The 22,529-nt window shown below is 36.7% G+C and overlaps 3 protein-coding genes across 6 annotated transcripts; 2 read left to right on the plus strand and 1 right to left on the minus strand.

The window, feature by feature from the left end:
* The first annotated feature begins 1,509 nt into the window (after nucleotides 1-1,509).
* LOC100246732 (uncharacterized) lies at nucleotides 1,510-10,796 on the plus strand. 4 transcript variants are annotated; one of them, XR_009465836.1, is made up of 15 exons: nucleotides 1,539-1,814; nucleotides 1,927-2,016; nucleotides 2,203-2,325; nucleotides 2,693-2,860; nucleotides 2,965-3,051; nucleotides 3,193-3,332; nucleotides 6,709-6,756; nucleotides 6,865-6,921; nucleotides 7,125-7,904; nucleotides 8,230-8,484; nucleotides 8,621-8,749; nucleotides 8,860-9,060; nucleotides 9,156-10,062; nucleotides 10,394-10,468; nucleotides 10,592-10,796. XR_009465836.1 is itself a non-coding variant. In XM_059737470.1 (13 exons), the coding sequence occupies exons 1-13, from the start codon at nucleotides 1,794-1,796 to the stop codon at nucleotides 9,823-9,825; spliced, it is 2,769 nt and encodes a 922-aa protein (XP_059593453.1). In that variant the 5' UTR covers nucleotides 1,510-1,793; the 3' UTR covers nucleotides 9,826-10,053. The 4 variants fall into 4 exon arrangements, 1 of the variants encoding a protein (XP_059593453.1); XR_009465837.1 differs by having other exon boundaries at nucleotides 10,645-10,796; XR_009465838.1 differs by having other exon boundaries at nucleotides 10,394-10,796.
* Nucleotides 10,797-12,933: 2,137 nt separating this feature from the next.
* LOC132252554 (uncharacterized LOC116803646) lies at nucleotides 12,934-14,415 on the plus strand. The gene is made up of 4 exons (XM_059737286.1): nucleotides 12,934-13,407; nucleotides 13,514-13,582; nucleotides 13,738-13,796; nucleotides 13,878-14,415. The coding sequence occupies exons 1-4, from the start codon at nucleotides 12,934-12,936 to the stop codon at nucleotides 14,413-14,415; spliced, it is 1,140 nt and encodes a 379-aa protein (XP_059593269.1).
* On the minus strand, nucleotides 13,872-17,558 carry LOC100267285 (ethylene receptor 2). The gene is made up of 2 exons (XM_002280554.4): nucleotides 15,704-17,558; nucleotides 13,872-15,424 (listed from the first exon to the last, which is right to left on the minus strand). Exons 1-2 carry the CDS (start codon nucleotides 17,315-17,317, stop codon nucleotides 14,864-14,866), a joined length of 2,175 nt encoding a protein of 724 aa, XP_002280590.1. The 5' UTR covers nucleotides 17,318-17,558; the 3' UTR covers nucleotides 13,872-14,863.
* Nucleotides 17,559-22,529: the final 4,971 nt, after the last annotated feature.

The following is a 22,529-nucleotide window of genomic DNA, read 5'->3' on the forward strand; positions in this document are numbered from 1 at the left end:
ATATAACTAATTACTCAATTGAAGTCTAATTAAACTAATTAACTAATTATGACCCAATGGGCTAACTTAAGTCAAGGTGGGTCAATTTCACTTAAGCCCATAAGAGTGACTCTATTAACCTCTCTAGGGTTTAGGATTTACCAACCCATTCACTTCAATCTTCTGGAGAAAGAACCTTAACCTCCATCTCTCTTCCTTTAAATGTGTAGCCACTCTACACATATGTTAAGAAAGATTAATGGATTTCGAGATTCGTTTCACTAATTAGATTTGATTGGAGAACATTTAGATCAAAGGTAAAATGTTTTTTTAGCCTTAAATGTCATACCCAAATTATAAAATTATGGTTTAATTGTAATACAACTTTGGGACATAGATACTTTATTTAACATATAAATGATAGATGCACTAGACCAACGTTTGGTTAATATCGTATTTTCATGATAATAAAATAAGAATTGAATTTAATATTTTATAATTAAGTGTGATGGGCAAGAAGATTTCATCGTAGTTATTAAGAAGAAGATACATAAAAAAAAAATAAAAAAAAATCAAGAAGAATAAATTTTTTTTACCAAGATTATTTTCAAATAAGAATGTGGGTACACTAAATTAAGAATGCATGCAATTTTTGTTAAAGTACATAGCACTCTAAAATTCATCTACTTGAATTCAATCTGATTTTAGAATTTTTAAAACTAGATAATTTAAAATGAAAATCACCTTTGATTCTTAATCAATTTATTCGTGCAAAGGTTGATTCACCCCATAGAGAAATGGATAGACGAGATTTTTGCTTATCGTGATTATAATATAAAAAAATAAGATTAATTATTTCAAGGATAAAGACTCATATTTAACGCATTTTTCATCGTTATGATGATTTCCTCAATTGTAAGTTTTTATATTGAACCAATTTAGGCCATTAAAAGTCATTTATGAACAAAATTTCTCATGCTTTTTATATAATTGATCAATGGTTGACTAAATTGGTTGAATGCTTGGATGAATCATTGGCCTATTTAGGATAATTTTTTTTAAAATGATTGACGGAAGGCACCAAATGAGATTGTAGCTCTATTGATCCATTGACACCTTAATTGACCAATGTTTTTGTCTCAAAAAATGCATCCACATGAATTTTTCTTAATTTTTTGAATTATTTAATTTTTATATAAAAGAATTAAAATAAGTAAAATAAATTAAAAATAATATATAAAAATAACAACTTTAAATTATTTTCTTTTATTTCATTTTACATTTTTTTTCCCATATTTTCCCTCAATTTTTTGGAAAGCGAGCAAACACATCCATGTGGTTTGAAATTATGGTTTGATAAATAATATTAATTATTATTTCCATACAGAATCAGTAAATACCCAATAAATTATATAAAATTATATATTGTATATTTTTTTTTTCTGGTGAAAAATAAATGAACCGAAAATAAAATGTAATTTAATTTTCTAAAAATGATAATTTAAGTGGAGAGATATTTTTTATTTTAATATCTGAATACCGAAGGCAGGGTATAAGAGACACTTGGGCCTTACGAAATACAGAGGGCATTTACCATCGGCCGAAGCTGCTAACACTCCAGAGATAGGGTTTCGCTTCTGTTGCCCAAAACCCTTTTTCTTTTCTTTTCTCCTTCTTTCTCTTTTGGATGCATCCATGGCGTGAATCCGTACAACCCTAATTCTCACTCCAATTCTCAATCTCCCTCAAAAGCCATTTTCCTTCCTTCCTTCCCGATAAATTAATTTTCCAGGTTTCTACTGAAACCCTAGAAAATGTCGGGAGGGTTTTTCCGGGTAATTCTTCCTATTTTACCAATTGTTGTTAGATCCAAATCGTTTCGTCTGGGTTGCCTCCAGATCTTCGCGTTTCAGTGATGAATTACTGATTCAACGCTCTGTTGTGCAGGGTACGTCGGCTGATCAGGACACTCGGTTCTCGAACAAACAGGCAAAGCTGTTGAAATCTCAGAAGTTCGCTCCGGAATTGGATCATCTGGTTCGGTTTTTCAATCTGTAGATATATATGTGTTGGTTTTGGGTGTCTTTGACGATGCGTACAAATGTGGTTTTTTTTTTTTTGTGTTTTCTTCTAAAATTTTGGAGAATTAGAATACAAGGCAATGGTTGAAAATGACGCAATTATTGGTTTGATTTATTAGTCATACCGTGCTTAAAATTTTAGGTGGACGTGACAAAAGTGAAGATGGATGTTATTAGGCCCTGGATTGCTAACAGGGTGACTGAGCTTCTGGGATTTGAAGACGAGGTTCTTATCAACTTCATTTATGGGCTTCTTGATAGAAAGGTAATTTATTGTGTGATGATGATATAATGGTAGGAGAGATTACCTATACGCCGTGATTCATCTCTAGTGTGTCAGTGTGAGGCTTTTTTAGTTTTGTAAGTTGTCATATCAGCTCAATTTTATACAGGAGGTTCTGTTCAATTCATTTACACATAGAACCATGATTGATGTCAAATCAATATAGGGGAAGTTGGTCTATTTTTTCTACTTATTTTATTTTTATTTTTATTTTTTTGATAAAATTAAGCTTGTTGGTTATTATGATAAGTTTCTATAAAATTTGATGACTCCAGAAGGCCTTTTATCGTTAGCTTCTTCTTTTGTGTCTAAGCCTAATGTGATCATCGTTATGCTCCCTTTGTTGCAGGATGTGAATGGAAAGGAAGTTCAAATATCACTGACCGGGTTTATGGAGAAAAATACAGGTAAGTTTATGAAAGAGCTTTGGGCGCTTCTTCTCAGTGCGCAGAAGAATGCAAGTGGTGTCCCTCAACAGTTTTTGGATGCCAAAGAAGAGGAAACTAGGAGGAAGAAGGTCTGTTGTTGTTAGTTGTTATTTTTTTCAATTACAGTTTAGCATGTGTTCTTAGTATTCATGTCTTTCTTACAATTTTTGATCATGGGTGATGGTGATGGCAGGTGGAGGCAGATAGGATTGCCAATGAAATTGAGAAGAAAAAAGAGAAAGAAATTAAAGAACTGGAGCAGGAGAAAATGAAGAAGATGGTAATGCAGACTTTTTTCATGCCGGAGTTGGCTGCTCTAGAGCTGTGTTTTTTGGTTTTAACTTTCGTTTATGTTTTTCATGACATTCAGCTAGCTTCTGCAATTATTTGGGTTCATGTCCTTTACCTCAAACTACTGTAGGACGGCGGGATTGACAACTCAAAGGTCACAAATGCTGTATTGGAGCCAATCTCAAAGCATATGCTGCCAATGTCTTCCAATGCCCACTCCAAAGATGACAAAGGAACTGAAGAGAGGAATGGCTTGAGAGGAAGGAACAGGTTAGGGATGGAAAATGTTTCAATATTTGCATATGGTGTAGTATTTGTATTTTTTTTTGTCTTCTTTTTTTCTTTTCCTGTAAATTCTCTTCTGACCAATACAAACCTTTTGTACTTAATAAAATGGTTCAGCTGGTTTCCCCCTACCTGTAGACTTATCTATGTTCAATTGGTGTTTTGAACAAAGCAACATATCAAGGGGTGGCTCTTGGAATTTGAATGGCTTCACTGTGTTCTGCACAATGTTTGATGTCAAAAATCCATTGTTGAACATGGTGTCCTTAACGAGCGTGGGGGCTATCCCTGTAGCTGATGGCAGGATCAATCCTAGGTTTTTGGAAATAGTGCTTTCAACTGTCTACCATCATTTGTGATGTTATTTATTTTTGATAGGAAAACATCAAATGTGGTAGAAATGCCTAGCAAACAGGAGCGCTAAAGTTTACTCAGCATGTACAATGGCACCAAAAGATGAATAAAAAGAAAAGAGAAACAAAAAAAACTCCCTCTCCCTATTTAGTGATGAACCAATCAACAAAGTCTACCATGGGCATTGAGAAATCTCCTATATATACCCTAACCCACTCCACAAAAGTATATCATCATTTGTGATGATTAGTGCTGCTTTCTGTAATTGATGCATATGTAGAGTTGGATGTCTACCTTGTGATATGTACAAATAAAGCACATTTCATAGGGTGTCAAAACGCCTCCATGCCATATATATTTAATAGCATGATTGCTAACGTATTTCATTTGTTTTTTGATGGCTGTAATCTTCGCTAAGTTGTCATGTTGATGCTATTGCTGTTTTGGCAGGCTTGTATCTATGTCTCAGAACTTTCCCCTCTTCCTTTGGTGCTTTATGATATATTCTTGTGGAAATTGTTCTCCATGGTTCAAAACTTACTAAATATTTACAATTTGTTGTGCTAAACTAGACTAGGTGTGGTCCATGTGAGAAATTAAATTTCATTGATGTAAAATTTGGATGAGAATAATAAGTCTCTAACCCCCCTCCAAAAAAGTTATGTTTGGTGTTTGGATTTTTTAGTATTTTATTTTCCCAAATTGTTTTGTATGTATAGAAATAAAGTTTCCCTAAAAACCAGCCTGAAAATTTGAGAATTTGACTTTAAAAAATTAAAATATTGATATTACTATTTTTTGAAATGACTGCTGGAGAATTTGTATCCATTAGAGAGGATTGGCTAATGAAAACTATTCGCTTGACGAAAATGGTAAAGAAATCGTTGTCAACTTTTAAATGCATTTGGAAGATTTGAATTAATCATGTGTGATATTTTCCATTGAGGTGGTTGAAAATGTTATGAGGGGAGTAGATTGCATTAAGCTAGATGCTAGGTTGTAAAATTTTTGTTTGTTGTTCTTGGTGTTATCAAAGGCAATCGCCTAGGTTGCCTAGGCATTAGGCCAGGTGGGGCAGATAAATGTCACCTCTTGAAGACTTAGGCAAGGCAACTTCAATGAGGAAACGCCTAGGCAATGGCCTTGGGATAAGGCGCAAGGCATAGATGTGATCTCTCGCCTTTGACCATGAGTTAAGATTAAGCATATTTAGATTATAATTTCATTCAATCTAACATTGGATTAAACAAAGTATAAAATAAAATATTATATTATCAATTATAGAGATAATAAGATGGAGGGCTATCGATCTAGTCTTGATAGAAGTGTTGACGATTTTGATTTCAATAATGACTATGATGATGATGCCTAAAGCTTCTCTAAAATGGTCAATCTCTTATTTGTTTTTTATTTTGCTTTTTAGATGTTTGAAAAATTAGAATATGCATTTTGACAGGATGAATATCTCTAAACAATATGATGTTTCTTATGATATGGAGTATAATATTTAACAGTTTGAATGATTATTAATATTTTGTTAATTTTATAAGATATCATGAGCGATGAAAAATTAATGGTGTTGATTGTTGAAGACAACACTTATATTGGTTGAGTTTTGAATAGGTAAATATATGCATATTTTTTACCGCCTTACTATAATCAGGCTATTGCCTTATTTTTCACCTTTTGCCTTAGGCTAAAAGGAGTCTTATTGCCTTGATACCCGCCTTTTGCTTTTGACAACATTACTTGTTTTGTTGATGTATGAATGGAAATGATTTATGTTATGGAAGTTTGCAATAAATATTATAAATTTATGTTAGTTTAGCACTCACTTTAGAAATTGCGATGATTTGGAAATATAAAAATAAACTTGAATGCACATCTTGGATTGATGGGTTTAATATATTGCAATAAATGACTATTTTAGACCACATATAATGCTTTATAGCCACCCGCCAGGGTAGCTCAATTGGTCAGGGTGAACACTGGAAAGTGTGGTCCTTGTAAGTGACACATGATCCTGAGTTTGATTCTTGCCACTGATGATACCCTGATTTTACCCTGTGCTGGTTGTTTCGAGGCAGTTAGCACTCTGAGGTTTGGGTTCTTATGGAGAGTCCTAAGGGCTTAGCCATGGAAGGTTCCTCCGTTATAATAATAATAATAATAAAGCTTTACAAACAAAATTATGTGTGATTACACAATTAATGTCCATTTTTAAGTTGATGTTAAGTAATCATATTGCAACTAAGAATTTTAGATCTAGTTTATGTGGTGTTATTAGATGTTTCCTTCATCATAGGAGTACAAGCATTTGTTAGCATTTTACTATTTTAGTACCTGTGTTATATCAATTTGGTAACATAGGTGCAACAGTGCTAGGTCTCATTTACTGTAGTTTTATGATCCTCTGAAAGCACTTTCTAGTCAGAAGGTGCTTTAAAGTAGTTGGTTAAAATTTAAAGCAGGTGAGAGTTGGGCTGAGAAGCTCTTTTTGAAGGAGGTGGGATTTAGTGTTTTGTTAGAAGAGCTTATTTGAATGGGATTATTAACTTATTATTATTATTGTTATTTTTTGATAAGTAAGCGAGATAAATATATTAAAACCACATTCTGAAGGTGTGCCAAAGTACGCAGGCCATTAGTATTATTACTTCTATATTTTATTTATTTACTTAATTTTACTTAATGAATAGCAATCTCCTCTACTCAAAGCCTTTAGTAGAAGCACTTCACTAGAAGTTAGAGCTGCTTTAAACAGGCCTCGAGTCTCAACTTGCAAATGGGGAATGCTTGCAGTTTTATCTTTAGCTGTTAATTTCCTAATTTTATTTCAAACTTTTGATATTGCAAGTGCAACATTGTAGCTATTTTGTACATTAAGTTGTCAAATTGTATGCAACATGTTGAGATTAGAGTGGCTTTCAATAGAACTTATGTAGAAAAGCATTTCTGAATACTCCCAAGCTGAGGAAGACTTATGATATTTCCATGATTTGTGCAGGGTTTCTAGATCCCCCCATTCAGCTGGTCATTCTCCTTCATCTCCTCGGTATTTATCTTGATTATTACGTGCTTACTTTTTTAGTCACGTTGCTTACGATTGCAACTGGGAACACGACTTTTTTTAATATATATTTTTTGCTAATTTCTTGTGCAGAGGCACTCCTTCAAGGTCAATCAGCAAATCAGTCTCCAATTCAGGAAGCTATCTAGAGTATGTTTCTCATTTCTCATTTTTCCAGGTGGAATGATAAATTTAATTTAATGCATTTTGACTCGGTTATATTGTGTGATACCTTTCTTGTACTTTCTATTCTTCACATGTGATGAATTAATGTGTGACATATCATCCTTTTTTAAAACTTATTCATTCATTTGTTATCTTTAAAAATCTTAGCTAAATTATACATATTTTAGTGGAAGGCACAGGTCAAGGAGTGTATCTGGATCACCTCGACCACGGCGGCGGTCCCTTTCTTCTGAAAGGGTGCATCACTCCCCAGAAAAACTTACACCTCGTCGAAGACATTCACCTCTAGGATCTCTCTCTCCCTCAAGAAGGAGATCATCTTATTCTAGACGAAGATCCACATCAGTTTCGCGTCACAGATCACCCTCTCCTATGCGGCGTAGATTGCGTTCTCCAGGGCGACGCAGATCACAAACTCCTGTGCGACGTAGATCTCCACGCAGGTCACCACCTGGATGGCGTAGATCCCGTTCACCTGGACGACGCAGATCCCGTTCACCTGGACGACGCAGATCCCGTTCTCCTGGGCGACGCAGATCCCGTTCTCCTGGGCGACGTAGATCCCGTTCTCCTGGGCGACGTAGATCTCCATCTCCTTTGCGGCGTAGATCTCTATCACCTGCATGGCGTGGATCCCCCCCTCCTTTGAGGCGCAGATCACCAACGCCGAAACGACGTAGGTCACCAACTTATAAGTTACCTTCTCCTGTTCGACGGTGGCGTCGAAGATCTCCAACTCCCCGGCACAGGTCTCCATCGCCAGTAAGACGTAGGTCTCCAATACCTGCCCGTCGGAGATCACCGTCTCCTTTTCGACGAAGATCCCCTTCATCAAATGGATGGAGTTCATCCTCTCCTATTAGACATAGGTCTCCTTCACCAGTCCAAAGGAAATCCCCAAAGCGCCAGAGGAGGTCACCTGTGCAATCCCCTAGAGAAAGAATCAGGTATAGCCACCATTAGCTATTTATTTCTCTTGATGATTCTGTTGATAAGTTATTTTGTTGGGGTTTATTGTGTGAGGTGCTTTTGTGGTTAGTGGATAGAATTGAAACTCCAGGGGCCCCACAATATCCGTACAAGTGCCTTACTGGAACAATAATACTACAAGCTGAATCATAGTTCTTTGGGTGCAGTTTGTGTTATCCACACCAATGGTGTGGATTCCAGAAGATACTTCCATGAGCATGCCCATGTTGAACTTCCAATAAGTTTGCTTTTAATGTTTGGTTTCGTATGTTAGTGTTACTGTCTTACAAAAACATGTTACAGGACTCGTGAGAAATCATCTCCTGTTCATCGTGATACTTTAAGAGAGAAAGTTGAACATGATGTTGAGACACGCAGACGACCAGATTCTTTGTCACATCGAACCCCAATTTCTATGAGATCACCACAGAGAGATCCAAAGGACCAAAACAACTTCCGTAATAAAGTGCCATCTTTGTCAGCTTCACCTGAGAAGTCTCGAAGTCTGTCAGAGTCTCCAGCACACATAAGGAAAAGCAGTTCTAGTGAAGATAGGAGGTATGTATCGCAGTTGTGACTTGTAATCAGTAAACCATGATATATTTTAACATGAATTTGTTTTTTTTTTTTTTTTTTTTTTTCCCTTTTTGCTATCTTACTGTATGTTCTTTACATTTTCTTTGGTCGCTTTAAGGTCTCCCAGTCCATATGAGAGTCCTGTGAGGCAAACAAGGAAACGCCCCAGTCCTCCACCAAAACCAAGGCAACAGAAACCTCGTCATGAGAGTCCAGAAACTAGTGTAGAGGAGGAAGAATATGCCAGGTTGGATTGGATTTAGCACTGTTCATTTCCCATGACTTCTGGTTTATTTATTTATCTTTATTTTTTTATTTGTTGAATTTTTGGAGTGAGGCTTGATTTGTTGTTTACAGGGAAGATGGGGATCATAGATCCAAGTCTTTAGAGAAGAGGTCCACCTATCCATCCATGGTGGGTAAGCAGAGAGATTCTCCTGTGAAAGTTCATTCCAAGGAAGAGTACTCTCCTGAAAGATTATCTGGTCGTCGAGCTAATGAAACCCGGGGCCATTCCGAGAACACAGAATTGAGAAAAGAAAGCCAAAAGATAAAAAGGTTTGCTATTTTCTTGGTCATATGTTTTCTTCTGCTTGGTGCTTATTGATTACATGTGACCATTCTGTGATCTTATTTTATTTTGCTTTTTACAGTGAGAGAGCTTCTGGAAGAGTCTCCCATCACAAAGTTCTTGATCAACAGAAGTCCCCTTACAAAGATTCCTTATTAGGTGAGAGGCAGCAGACATCATACTCTGGAGAAGGTTACAAAGTTGATGAGAAGAAGAATTCTCACCCTAAGGATTTGGATCACAAATCGGACGCTCTACCAAAATCCTTAGTAAAAGTTGGTCAGAAAAATCAGAGTGGTCCTTTTGATTCTGGTTCTGAGGAAAGTGATAAGCACAGATCTGAAGGTAAGGAAAGGAGAAAGCATAAGAGGTCAGATAGGCATGAAGCGGCATCAGATGAAGACAGTTATGATTCCCAAATAGATGGGAGGAAAGAGGCCAAGAGAAGAAAAAAGGAGGAAAAAAGACTGCGAAAAGAGGAGAGGCGTAGAAGGCGCGAAGAACGACGTCGCAGAAGGGAAGACCGGCGTGCAGAGAAGCTGAAAGGGAAATCAAGGGACACTGTCACTCCACCTTCAGATTTTGATAAAAATCAAAGTGATGCATATGTTTCAGATGGGGAACATGCTTCAAGGAGGGAACCTCATTCAAGTGAATCTGAAGAAGCTGAGTCTGAGCAGAAAAAGCTTGAGATTGAGTTACGGAAAAAGGCTCTTGAATCTCTTAGAGCTAAGAGGGGTGTTGGTCACTAATTTTGTCAATGCTTGGAAATTTGGCTGTCATTTTTCCGGTTTTATCCCCATTGCGCAGTATCTTTTAACATTTGCTAGGAATTTTTTTGTTTTGAATGAGAGTGTATTTAAATATTGATAGCTGTTTAATGTAGTCTGTCTTTACTGCTGGCAGCTGAATTGGATAAATGAGGACTTCCTGAGCTATTCTGTTGAGTACAACTTAATGCTGAAGTTACGTTGCTGCTAGATTTTCTGGTAATAATTGTCTTCCCTTTGTTGGGAATTTGATTTTGTTGTGCTTTAGGATATTTTGGAAATGGATATTAAGGTGTCTCATTGCCTTGACTGTTGCTTCTTTTGTTGGTTTTTTTTTTCTGGTTAAATATTTGCATTACATTTTGAAAGTTATGTTATCAACTCTTGTCTGCTGCTCAATGTGAGTTTAAGGTATTCTTGCAGTTAGAAAGTAATCAGGTCTGTTGGGTTGACTGATCTAATTAATTGTCTCTGAGGGCAGAAACTAGAGCTAAAGGTGGTCTTGATAATATGAGATTGATACTAAGTCGGCTTTCTGGTTAATTGATAGATGAAAATATTACCCACACTACATGACTTGGTTGAGCAGATCTTGTGCAGTTCAACATGTTGAACATCAAACCAGGTGAAGTGTTTTCATTCTTTAATGGGCTATTTTAGAACAGGGACCCTGTATATAGGTTAATCCTCTTTGGATGTAGACTCCTATTTGACTGTATTTTGGATTAACCTCTGGCATGCTTGGCAGCTTGAGAGTTGTTCCTGGGATTTTGTTTTCTAAAATTCTCCGTGGTGCTCTAGGCTTGCGACTCATCCTGTCCTGATGTTGATCCTGCTGTTAAGTCTGTTCAGATGGTGGCATCAGTATGTATTGCTTCTATAAAGATATTACTTTGACATTGTTGTAGTTTGTTGAACTTTATTCTATTGATAACTTATTCATTTTGGGTTTCTGTGGCTTTTAGAAAGCCTCGTCTCTTTTTCCAGATAGGGGAAAATGTGGTTAATTAGTTGTTTGTTGCTTTGGTATCCTCTCTTTTTTTAACCTTCTGCTTTCTTTTCAAGAGCCATAAATTGTAGCATCAGGTTAGCATGGATGTATTTGGGTTTTGGACTTTGGCTCAGGGGTTTATAATTTTTACCTTCTTGAGCCTAACTTGTCAGGCATTTGACTCAATCGGATGCTGTTCGTGAGTTTCAACTCTTAATTTAACTTATTCCCCCAACCCAATGTATCACCCCACGTCAAAAAAATGTGTTCTTTTTTCTGCCAAACTCATTAATTTAGGGTTTGAATATTTAAATTTTCTACTGGTGTATGGTTGGTTGCTCCCCAAACCTATTTTTTCATGCTCTGCTTCTATTTCAACTGCTTTATGGTGTTGGAGAAAAGAGATGCATGTATGACCAGTGATCTTGGAAACCATGGTAGGGGTGTCTGGAGAACAGTGCAAAACTGGGTTGTATTTTGAATAGGGAATGATATGAGGGTTGTGGGATTTATTGTTGTCATAAGAGGTGCATATTTCTTGGCACTTGTCTCTCCTGGTAGTAGTGTAATACTCGAGATATGAATCACATCTCTGACAGTCTATGCCCTATATTACATGCTCTTTAATATTTTGGTATATCACAGGTTTGATGATATACCATGAGTTATGTTTATGGGAATTCCCAATGAGTTGCAAAATATCCTATTTTTCTGTTCCATTTTCCTCTATTTGGTTTTCCTAAACAGTTGAATTCATCTGGGTGGAAGATGGGGAAAACAGAATTTTGAGAGGAAGTGGTGTTTATTGGGTCTTTTCTTTTCTCTGTGTTTTTTAGATTGCCGGGTCATTCATCTTTCATTGTAGTGCTTTTTGTTGTGAGCTTTTTGCGTTCCTCTGGGCAATGCTAAATTACAGGAAACTGCAGCACTGGTCACAGAAAGTGAATGTTTCTAAGTGTGAAAGATGTGTAAATGATGCATCTAAATACATAAAAAAAAGGAGGCTAACTAATCCAAAACTCCGTTGGCTTCTAGTTTAATCACAACGTGATAGCTAATCAATCTGATAATTATCAACTTCACTAGCCATTTACAACATCAATCATGGGTTGAGAGGAGTTAGATAATATGAACTCGATTTAATTAATGTGTAGGTGGGAGGCTTATTAAAGCTAGTGGCATTAAGGAGGTGGGGTTCAGTGATGAGTAATTGGTAGACGAAGCTTGATAGACCGATCCAGGAAGCTTGGTCACAAATTTTCTCTGGATATTTTAGCTGGTGCCGTCTTTTTCAACAGTGCTCAAATGAAAACGTCTGGCCTCCAATTTTCCACTTCCTTACATGTGGATAAACTGTGATTACGTGGACCATTCTCATTTGCTAGCCTCCTCTTTATCTCTCCATTCAGATAATATTCCATGGAAGCCCACTCCGCCCCTAGTATTCAATTGGCGGCATGAGGTGTTCCTCTTCTCCTCCAAACAACAGCAACGGAGTCTCTCTGAGACTTGGTTGTATTGCATAATCCTAATCCCCCTTTTATCTCTCGATCCACTCATCCATTCATGGCCCCTACTCTCACCTCCAATTCATTCCTTCTCACCACCCCTCCCCACCCGAGGCTCACTCTCAAGAACCCATCACTCAGAGTATACGCCAAGAGGGCTGGACCCCTCTCTGCCTTCCGCCTCGGCAAGCAGTCAGACGGTCCATCCGAAGAGAGCCAGGAGAATGGGTCGGCCAATTCAGCACCCTTCTCCTTCAACTTTGGTAAGGTATCAGATGTCTCGTCTCTGATCCCTGTTATGACTAAGCCCTCCTCCGGGTTGTCATTCGGCCGAAGAAAAGACCCTGGCACGGTATTTGTTGCCGGAGCAACTGGGCAGGCTGGCATTCGCATCGCCCAAGCTCTGCTTCGTGAAGGTTTCAGTGTGAGGGCCGGTGTGTCTGATCTCGGTGCGGCCCAGGAGTTGGCTCGTCTTGGTGCCAAATACAAGGTCTGATTCTCAAACAATTGTTGCCAAATTACACATTGCTTTTTACAATCATTATTAATTAATTAAAAAACTATAAAAGAAAGATAGAAAACGACTAGAAAATGATTTCATCAAGACCGCAGATCATATCAAATGAGGAATCAAAGCGTCTGAATGCGGTGGAGTCGAGCTTCCAAGACGCGGAATCAATAGCAAAAGCAATAGGGAACGCCAGCAAAGTGGTAGTGACGATAGGTCCAGGAGAGAACGGGCCCACAGCAGAGGTCACCCCATTGGACGCCTTACAAGTGATCCAAGCAGCTGATCTGGCTGGCGTTGGCCACGTGGCCATAATCTACGACGAGAGTCCCTTCGTGTCATCCACATACAATGTGATTGACGGCATCTCAACCTTCTTCAACAACCTCTTTTCCCGATCTCAGCCGTTGACGGTGACGGAGTTTTTGCAGAAGGTGGTGGAAACCGACGTCAGCTACACTCTCATAAGAACCAACCTTACGGAGGACTTCTCACCGGAGAGTTCGTACAACGTGGTGGTGTCAGCTGAAGGAAGCGTCAGTTCAAACGACTACAAAGTAATGTAATGTATGCGGATAATTTCTTTTTTCGTTCTTCTTCCATGTTCTCTCTTTCATTTATTATTTATTCATTCCTGATTCTTAATTTTAATTGGAATATTAGGTGGCCACGTCGCAGATAGCGTCGCTGGTGGCGAACGTTTTCTCCAACACCGCCGTCGCAGAAAATAAGGTAAACAAAGGAAACTTTTGATTTTAACAACCTTATTTTTAAGCAAATTTAAATATGGTTTTTAAGTATAAAATTATTATTTTAAATGTGGGTGCTAGAGCAGATGGGATTTTCTTTATACGAATTAACAATGTTTGGGTTATTTTGTAACCCAGGTTGTGAAAGTTTTTACTGATCCTGGAGCGCCATCAAAGCCTGCGGTGGAGCTTTTCAGGTAATCCAATTCCAATCCTTGATTACTATTAGAAGTTGAACGGTGGGTTGGAATCTAAAACTTTTTTTGTTGTTATTGCAGTGCCATTCCTAAGGATGGAAGGAGGGAAGCCTACGCAGAAGCACTGGCCAAGGCAAAAGCAGAGGAAGAAGCACTTAAAGCCACTGAGAAAGCCCGTGAAGCAGCCGAGGCTGCAAAGAAGCTTGAACAAGAGGTGAAAAAGCTCTCAGAGCAAGAAACCCGTGCTGCTACTCTGGCTGATGAGGCCAAAGAGAAGGCCGAGGCTGCTGGGGCTTCTGTGGAGGTCTTCTTGAGTAAAGCCAAAGACCTTGGCTCTGGACTCTCCTGGGAAAAGTTCAGCTCCCAGCTTGCCATTTCTGTTCAAAAGCCCACTGAGAAACCTAAAGTGCAGATTGCAACTGTCAGGGGACAGGCCAAGGCTCGGTCCCTCCAGCCAAAGAAAGCAGTTGTCAAACTGCCCACTTTTCCAAGACCCCCGGCTTTCAAACCCAAGGAGGAGCCAAAGCCTAAAGGTAAACAACCCGAATCAAAGGCAGAAGTGAGGAAGGTGTTTGGAGGCCTGTTTAAACAAGAAACCATATACATTGACGATGACTGAGAGATCTTTCCCCACTCATTCGTAATCTTTTGGGTTGGTTTGGTGCAGATGTGGTTTAAGATTTTTAGTGGCGTTGTTCAAGTGCAGTTTTATGAGTATCGGCAACTATTGTGTACAAGCTTTAAGGCTTCCAAACTATTATTTTTTCCCCTATGAAGATCAAATCTCCTCCAACTTTCTGGGTGAAATCTCTCTCTCATCTAGCTGATGTAGTTGATTCATGATAAATCTGGATCAAGCATTCCCATCTTGCAACGTGAATGTATTAACTTCTAGGTTTCCAATTCTGTGTTCCCTACCTAGTCGAACTCCATAATACAATGTTTAAACAAAACCCAAAAGAACAAAAAAAAAAGAAAAAAAAGGAAAATGCTATAACTTCCCAGGATGTACTTTTCTCTGTAACAAAAAACCAAACAAGAAAAGATTTCTCAAACTTATGTGTAATTCAATCTGGATTTTGTAGGAAGGGGAAGGGTGTACCCTCTTTTAGCAGAAAAACCCTTTGCAACACATCCTCCAGCTCTTCCAGTATGACGGGCTTGCGAATTACACCATCAGTTCCATGGTGAAGACACCAACTCTGGATATCCCAATTGGATTCTGATGTTAGTGCAACTACCCTAAGCAAACTTCTCAAGCTTAATTTTCTTATCCAAGCAAAGATCTGCTTTCCATCCTCTTCCAAAAGGTCGTCTTCTATCAGCAGTAGATGAAAATGGCTTCCTCTCAATTGAAGAGTTTCTTTACATTGGCACCAAGATGAAACAACTGTTAGGTGACAGCCTAAGTTTGTCATTAGTTTCCTGGTAATGGATCGGTTGAAACTATCACTGTCAGCAAGGAGGGTTTTCATTCCTTTGAAAAGGCATCCCGCAGTCTGGGGATCCATGCACCTTGGTTCAATAAGACATCCCTCCGATGGATGGATAGGTAATCTGATTGTCAAGTTCATACTTCTACCAGACCCCAAAGAGCTGGGGCCGATTGATAGAGTCCCATGCATGAGCTGCATATAGAAAGCATAACTTTCTATTTAACTACTAGAATATATACTTGGACAAGCAACACCCAGAAGGAGCTACTTCTAAAACTGATGGGAGTTTGAGCTAAGCTATTGATAACTTTATTGCAGAATACTTGGCATGACAATAAGGCATGGCTAGATTAATGCATGTAATAAAAATAATCTTCACTTGCTATTTCAGACAACTGAGATAACATATAATGCTAGAAACACAAATATCTATAGACAATCCATCAGAATGTAGCTGCTAAAGAATTTTACCTTTGCCATCCTTTCACATGTATTGAACCTAAAAATCCCAGGATTAGCAGGTTCAGAGTTGTGTTTTTCACGGATCTCTTCTGATGAACTCGGGTCGTATTCTTTTGAATTAGTTCTGCAGACCTCGAATTTCAAGAGAGCTGAGTCCTCGTAAGTAAGTTGTTTCCATTTTAAGCAATTAGTGTCTGTACTGTTAATGGAAGATACACAGAGAACAAAGCTTCCACCGTCTCCCAAACACAAGACATTTCCCAGCATGTACAGAACAGCCTGAAGAATCCTCGTGTGGTCTCCAATTACATGATCTGGCAACTTCTCGGGCACCTCCATCTCAAAATTCAATCCCTGGAAAGCACACAAGAGCCTGGATATGCTCTCGATGTCTTTCAACATTGAATGGAGGCTAAACACCCGAGACTTCAGTTGTAATCTATAGTCTCCCAAACCCAAAAACCCAATCGCATCTTCCATCAAAGCAGACAACACATGACTTATCTTTGCTATATGACCAACGATTCTACTCTGTTTCTCTGATCCCATTTTCTCAATCTGCAGAATTGACAGAATTGCAGCAATTGATCGACTCTGTTTAACCATCTCTAGATTCATCACCTTCTGCGCCAAGCACATTGACTCATTAGCCATCAGGGCCATCTCTATAGCTCTATGCAGAACAATATTGTGTTCCATGAGTTTTTCTATCATCATTACTGAATCTTCAACAATTCCAGCATGAGACAGTGCCACAGCCACCTGGTCTGCCACAACTTCCACAAGTTCGAACTCTTCTGGGCTCCAAATCCTGACCTCATCTTCTGGAAGAACCAAAACCAGGATGGCGTGACAAGCCTTCGCCGCACCGAAATCTGAAACCCTAAGCATCGGCACCCGAATCGCCAGGCCCAAACCGTTCCCCGTCTCCCGACCCAACTTCGAATTGGACCCCAAAAGCTTAACCCCATCCCCACCCAAAATGTCCATCAACTCCGAACCCTCCACTGGGATCGACACCGGATTCTCCCTCCTACTCAAGTCATGAATCAGCGTCGCCACCGAGCCCGAGTCGTCCACCGCCCAGATGGCGCAATTATCCAGGAACAAAGCCCTAGCGAGCTCCACAATGGTGGTGTACAGAATGGTGTGGCGGTCCAACGACTTCCTAATCTCCCGAGTCAACATCCTCATACACTGACACGTCTCCTCGTTCCTCCTCATCAACTCCACCTTCACACCCAGCTCTCTCGTCTTCCTCCGCAACAAGTCCTCCCTCACCATCACGTTCAACATCTTGGGAATAAGCCTGAGCAGAGCAAGCGAGATCACGAGCGACACCAGAGCAGTACACAGCTTGATCACAGTCAACGTGACCCAAAAAGCGAAGGAGCATCGCTGGGTGGCAACCACCAAGAAGAAGTGGGTGAAGCCGCAAAGGAGGATGAAAGAAGAGAACCAAAGGAAGAGGAAGCGGAAGGGGAAGGCAGAGGAGCGAGAGAGGAAATAGAGGAGCTCGAGAGGGATGGAGAAGCAGGCAATGGAGATGAAGAAGTCCGCCACTCTCTGGAAGAGGTGGAGGTCCAAGCCGAACAAAACGAGGTCGTCGCAGTAGTAAAGCATGGTTAGGGAATCAAGAAGAAGAAGAAGACCATTTGGTTTTGCATTTATGGGTTGTGTAGAGACACTAGAGAGAGGGAGGGAGGGCGGGCGGAGGAGAGAGAAGGGGGTTCAATGAACGTAGAAGGAGAGGAGGTGAAGTTGTATCGAAACGTGTAACTTACAAATGGCAGCTCACCATGCAAGCAGTTCACTCTTTGGACTCTACGGGCTACCTTGTCTACTTTTTTTTGAGTCTTCTTCCTACTTTTTTTTATTGGAATATATATATTAATTTTGAAAACTTAGTGTATTTTATTTTATATTTTTTTTATTAATCTTTTGAGTAATAGGGTTTACCTTGGAGAGATTTTTTTATTATAAAAGAATCTATTTTTTTATAATTTTTTTCATTATTTATTTCGTTCCAACTTTAATAAATAAAGTATAAATAAATGTAATTATTGAATTTATATATGTGAAATTCTCAATCTCTTAATTTCATGACATCTTTATTTTGATGAAAGCTCAATCAAAATTGTATTATACGATAATTTTTATAAAAAATTATTAAAATAATGTGATTATCTCACTAATCAACCTTAATTGTTCATGTGTCGTTTCGTAGACGTATTTCCCATCTTCCTCTTTTCATTTGAACATAATAGGAACAACTCTCATCATTTATGATCATGAATTGATGTCTAAGTTAATTAAATGATAAAGCTTAGCTAGACTAAATAGCATTGAAAAATAATCATCCAAGCCCAAGTCAATTGAAGAATTTACCAACTTGGATCATCCTTCCCACGATAACCTAATCTAACTACATGACCAAGTTAAATTGAAGCAACATCAATACTAATTATTTGAGCATTAAATGTAGGAGTTGATCTCGTCAACTTTGATGTAACCATACGAGGCAAAGTTTTGTTTGTTCCAAGAATACTGAACCTAGTTATAGGAATAGGTCTCAATAATTGTGGTTGTCTGCATGTCAATAACCTAACCTAAATAAAAAAAGTTAAGATACTCGTTCAAAAATCAAAACTAATCATCCAAGCATTAATTGCATGAACAAGTCTTATTAACTTTGATTTACTATACACCAGGAACTTAATATGACTATATAATAAAGTTACACTTATCGAAACAACAATAAAACCTATAGTCAACAAAGTGAAAGGATCAAGGAGGAAAAAAAGTAACAATTAACATCACCTTTTTTTTTTTCCCAAAGTCATGAAAGAAAATATATCTTATGATCTATATATGTATGATGGCTTGAGGAAGCTCACAAGGAAGAAGTAAAGTGATAAAAATGTGGAAATATCCTTGATTTGTATGGACATTTGTGTGATTCCATTAGATTAAGACATATTAGCTAAGGTTTAATTTGCAGTTGATTTCAACCCATCGATACCATACTTGTTTTGCAATTGGACAAGTTTAGCAACAGATTGAGTTGACAGATTTTGTGAGCGTTCATGCACATATTAATAATCATCTATATATGTTTAGCTTCGATGTTTTGATAAAGTGTTTCATTGAAAAATATGTAACTTGAAATTCAAAAAGTGATTCAACTGTTGTATCACGAAATTAACGTTCTAAAGCCTACTTATTATCATTATAAAACTTGATAATTTCATAATAATTAAGATCAATCTTCACTAGACTAAAAAAATATTAACTTTTCATAACAATTATCAGAAAAATGTCACCACAAAATTATTTTGCAATATAAAATAAATGTAATCTACATGGACCGCATAAATGTCTTTAAGATTATTATCCATGTTATCCTAAATACGAAAAGGTACTAAAAACGAAAATGTAAAGAAGAAATCAAGACAAACACCTTATAATGACAAACTAAGAGTACATTCTATAGTTATTTTAAGAAGTATTTTTATTTTTTTTAATACTTAAATTTTTTTATCTTTTAAACATAAAAAAGATTAGAAATGCTTTTTAAAATCACCATTAAATGCACTTTTATTTTAATTTTTCCCACATGATTCACACATGCTATGATTTCAAATAATGATACCAGGGAAGAAGACATCTTTTTCGACTAATTTCTTGAATTGATGAGTGACAAGCGTTTCCAATTTTCATTTCTAAAAGAATTACATCCATGCCACTCTTTTCATTAAATAGTCATTAGAAAAAGTCAATGCTCTCTCGTTAATTTCTGCGTATAAAGTAGAGGATGAGCGGCCAATGATTCCAATATTCCAATTCCTGCCACAAAACCGCGGCTGATCAAAGAAACCACATACTACCTTTGAGACCTAATGAGGCCACTTAGTCAATATTCTTTGCAAAAGGTGGCAATGGTAGAAAAGATCAAACAAAAGTAATTTAAGTTTTCTATGGGCCTCTTCTGTGTATTATTATTATTATTATTATTATTTTAAAGTACCGACAAAGGAAAGAATATCAAATTTAATTTATCATAAAAATATGAAAAAAATAAAATATATTTAAAATTAGTTAAATGTAGAAATGAAAAAAACTAAACTATGATGAAATGAGTTTGAAGAAATGAGTATATATAATTAATTTATTAATTTTAATTTTACTTTCTAATTTTCCTTTTTTTTTATTATTATTTTTTTTAAAATTTTTCAAAAACCAAACTTAATATTATTTTTTATTTGTTATAATTTTTTGTATATAAAGATTTAGATAGTATAAAATAACAATTTGAATATCTATATTTAAAGTATAGGAAAATACACAACCTTTCACATTTTTCAATCTAAGATCTTGTGCTCTTTTGTAGTCAATTTTATGTTGAGACTTATGAATATAATATTTTTTTTTCATTTAGAATTATTTTAAAATTGTACTCTTAAAAGTTTGAGTGATTGAAAACAAAGGTTATGAGAACAACTATGTTCTTGTGCATCACTTCCAACTTGACATGATAATTTATTTATACCAAAAATCTTATAAACCTTTTTGGAGAACAATTCTAAATATAAATTTATGACAATGCCTTTAAATACTAAAAAAAATAAAAAATCAAAATTAGGAAGATAGAGGATTAAAGTGTGAACGTTGGAATATATTTTTAAAAGGTTCACTTGAAACACTTTGACCTAAGGCACCTCACTTGCTAAGGCAATACCTTTTTGGAAAGGTTCACCACAACTACTTTACTTTTTCTATTTAAACATTTTTGTTTTTGAAATTCCTAGTTATATATTGACATTTATATAATTTTCTTATTTTTTTTATTGAATACCTTTTTTAAATGTTTGAAATTTTAATTTTTTTTATTCATTGTATTAGATTTTGAATAATATTTTATAAAATTAATATATATTCTAAATCGGTTTCACTTTGTTTAGATATGTGTCTTATGTTCCTTGTAAACTAATTAATTAATATAATATAATCATTCTTTAGACTTTAATTACTTTAAATGTATCTCCAAGATTAATTAATACTGAATTAGCTTGAAGTCAACTACATTATTTGAAATAATCCCTTTGATAATTCAGATACCCAAAATTAAACACATAATAGATAGAAATCCACTATAATAAAATATCAACACTTAATTTAGAACATTCATATACACACACGTATGTATATATATACCTATTCTTTCCTTATATAATTATTGATAGTACCCTTGAAGGTAAGATTAATAAATCAACAACCACTTTATTGGAAGAACCTTAGTCATTATGTCATTTTCAAACTCAAATTACCTCAACATTTGAAAGAATCAAATTTATTATTAGGATATATCCAAATTTACTATTAACAATCCTATATTATAACTCTGAAGTGATAGCAAAATATTTTTATTTTTTTACTTGAAAATTCATAATGATGATTTTGGGGAATATAACTACTCTTTTAAATTTCTATGAATTTGTCCTACCCTATTATTCAAAGGAACCAACTATACCAAAATTTACCATTATCAGTCTTTTAGGGTAGTATAACCTAGTTTTGACATGGTAGTAAATTGAGCTTTATTTATTAAAAAATTCGTTAGGATTATTTTAAGTAATGTAATTAGTTTTATTTTAATTTTCTTTGCAATCAAACTTGTACTACACTATAAACCAAATTTATTATTAGGTTATATCAAAATTGTTCATTAATAGTCGTTTAATGTAGTATATGTAGTGCCAGCGAAAGCTTTGATGCCAACAATGTTAGTTCAAGAACACAAAGATAAAACAATCACACATACGGTACACGAGGTTTTAACGTGGTTCGGCCAACCATGCCTACGTCCACGGATGAGAGAGAATAATTCCACTATACAATAGAGAATATTACAGAGGATAAAACCAGATACAACTATTGGGTTCCCGAAACATCTCATGTTTCCCCACTCCTTGTATCCATACCTTACTACGAGCCCTCTCGCTCCACCAGGTACCTCCCGTTCTTCCTCACATCTCTATCCACCTCGTATAGTCTCTATAGGCCCATCTCCATCTCATAACTTTTTCTCCTCATGACCTAGAATATTTATAGAGATATTTCCAACAACCTTCCTTGTACTATAAGAAAATCTAATATTACAATAACATATCAACCTAGAAATATTCTATATAATATTCTTTACAAAAAATGAATCTATACTAATTAGGAATTTGGGACACTTCCTAACAATCTCCACCTTGGACCAAATTACATGAAGTTAATCTTCAATCTCTCCATGACACAAACCTTTTTGTATCATATCACCACGAAAGAGCAATCGACTCCACCTTCAGTGAAAATTCCTTTTGTTTTCATCTTGTGTGTTTTGTGATCTTTTACTCTTCCAGAAATCTTCAACCCAAGCTCTGATACCAATTGTAGTGCCAACGAAAGCTTTGATGCCAACAATGTTAGTTCAAGAACACAAAGATAAAACAATCACACATACGGTACACGAGGTTTTAACGTGGTTCGGCCAACCATGCCTACGTCCACGGATGAGAGAGAATAATTCCACTATACAATAGAGAATATTACAGAGGATAAAACCAGATATAACTATTGGGTTCCCGAAACATCCCATGTTTCCCCACTCCTTGTATCCATACCTTACTACGAGCCCTCTCGCTCCACCAGGTACCTCCCGTTCTTCCTCACATCTCTATCCACCTCGTATAGTCTCTATAGGCCCATCTCCATCTCATAACTTTTTCCCCTCATGACCTAGAATATTTATAGAGATATTTCCAACAACCTTCCTTGTACTATAAGGAAA

The sequence above is a fragment of the Vitis vinifera genome, chromosome 6, assembly GCF_030704535.1.
Source record: "Vitis vinifera cultivar Pinot Noir 40024 chromosome 6, ASM3070453v1".
Taxonomy (NCBI): Eukaryota; Viridiplantae; Streptophyta; class Magnoliopsida; order Vitales; family Vitaceae; genus Vitis; species Vitis vinifera.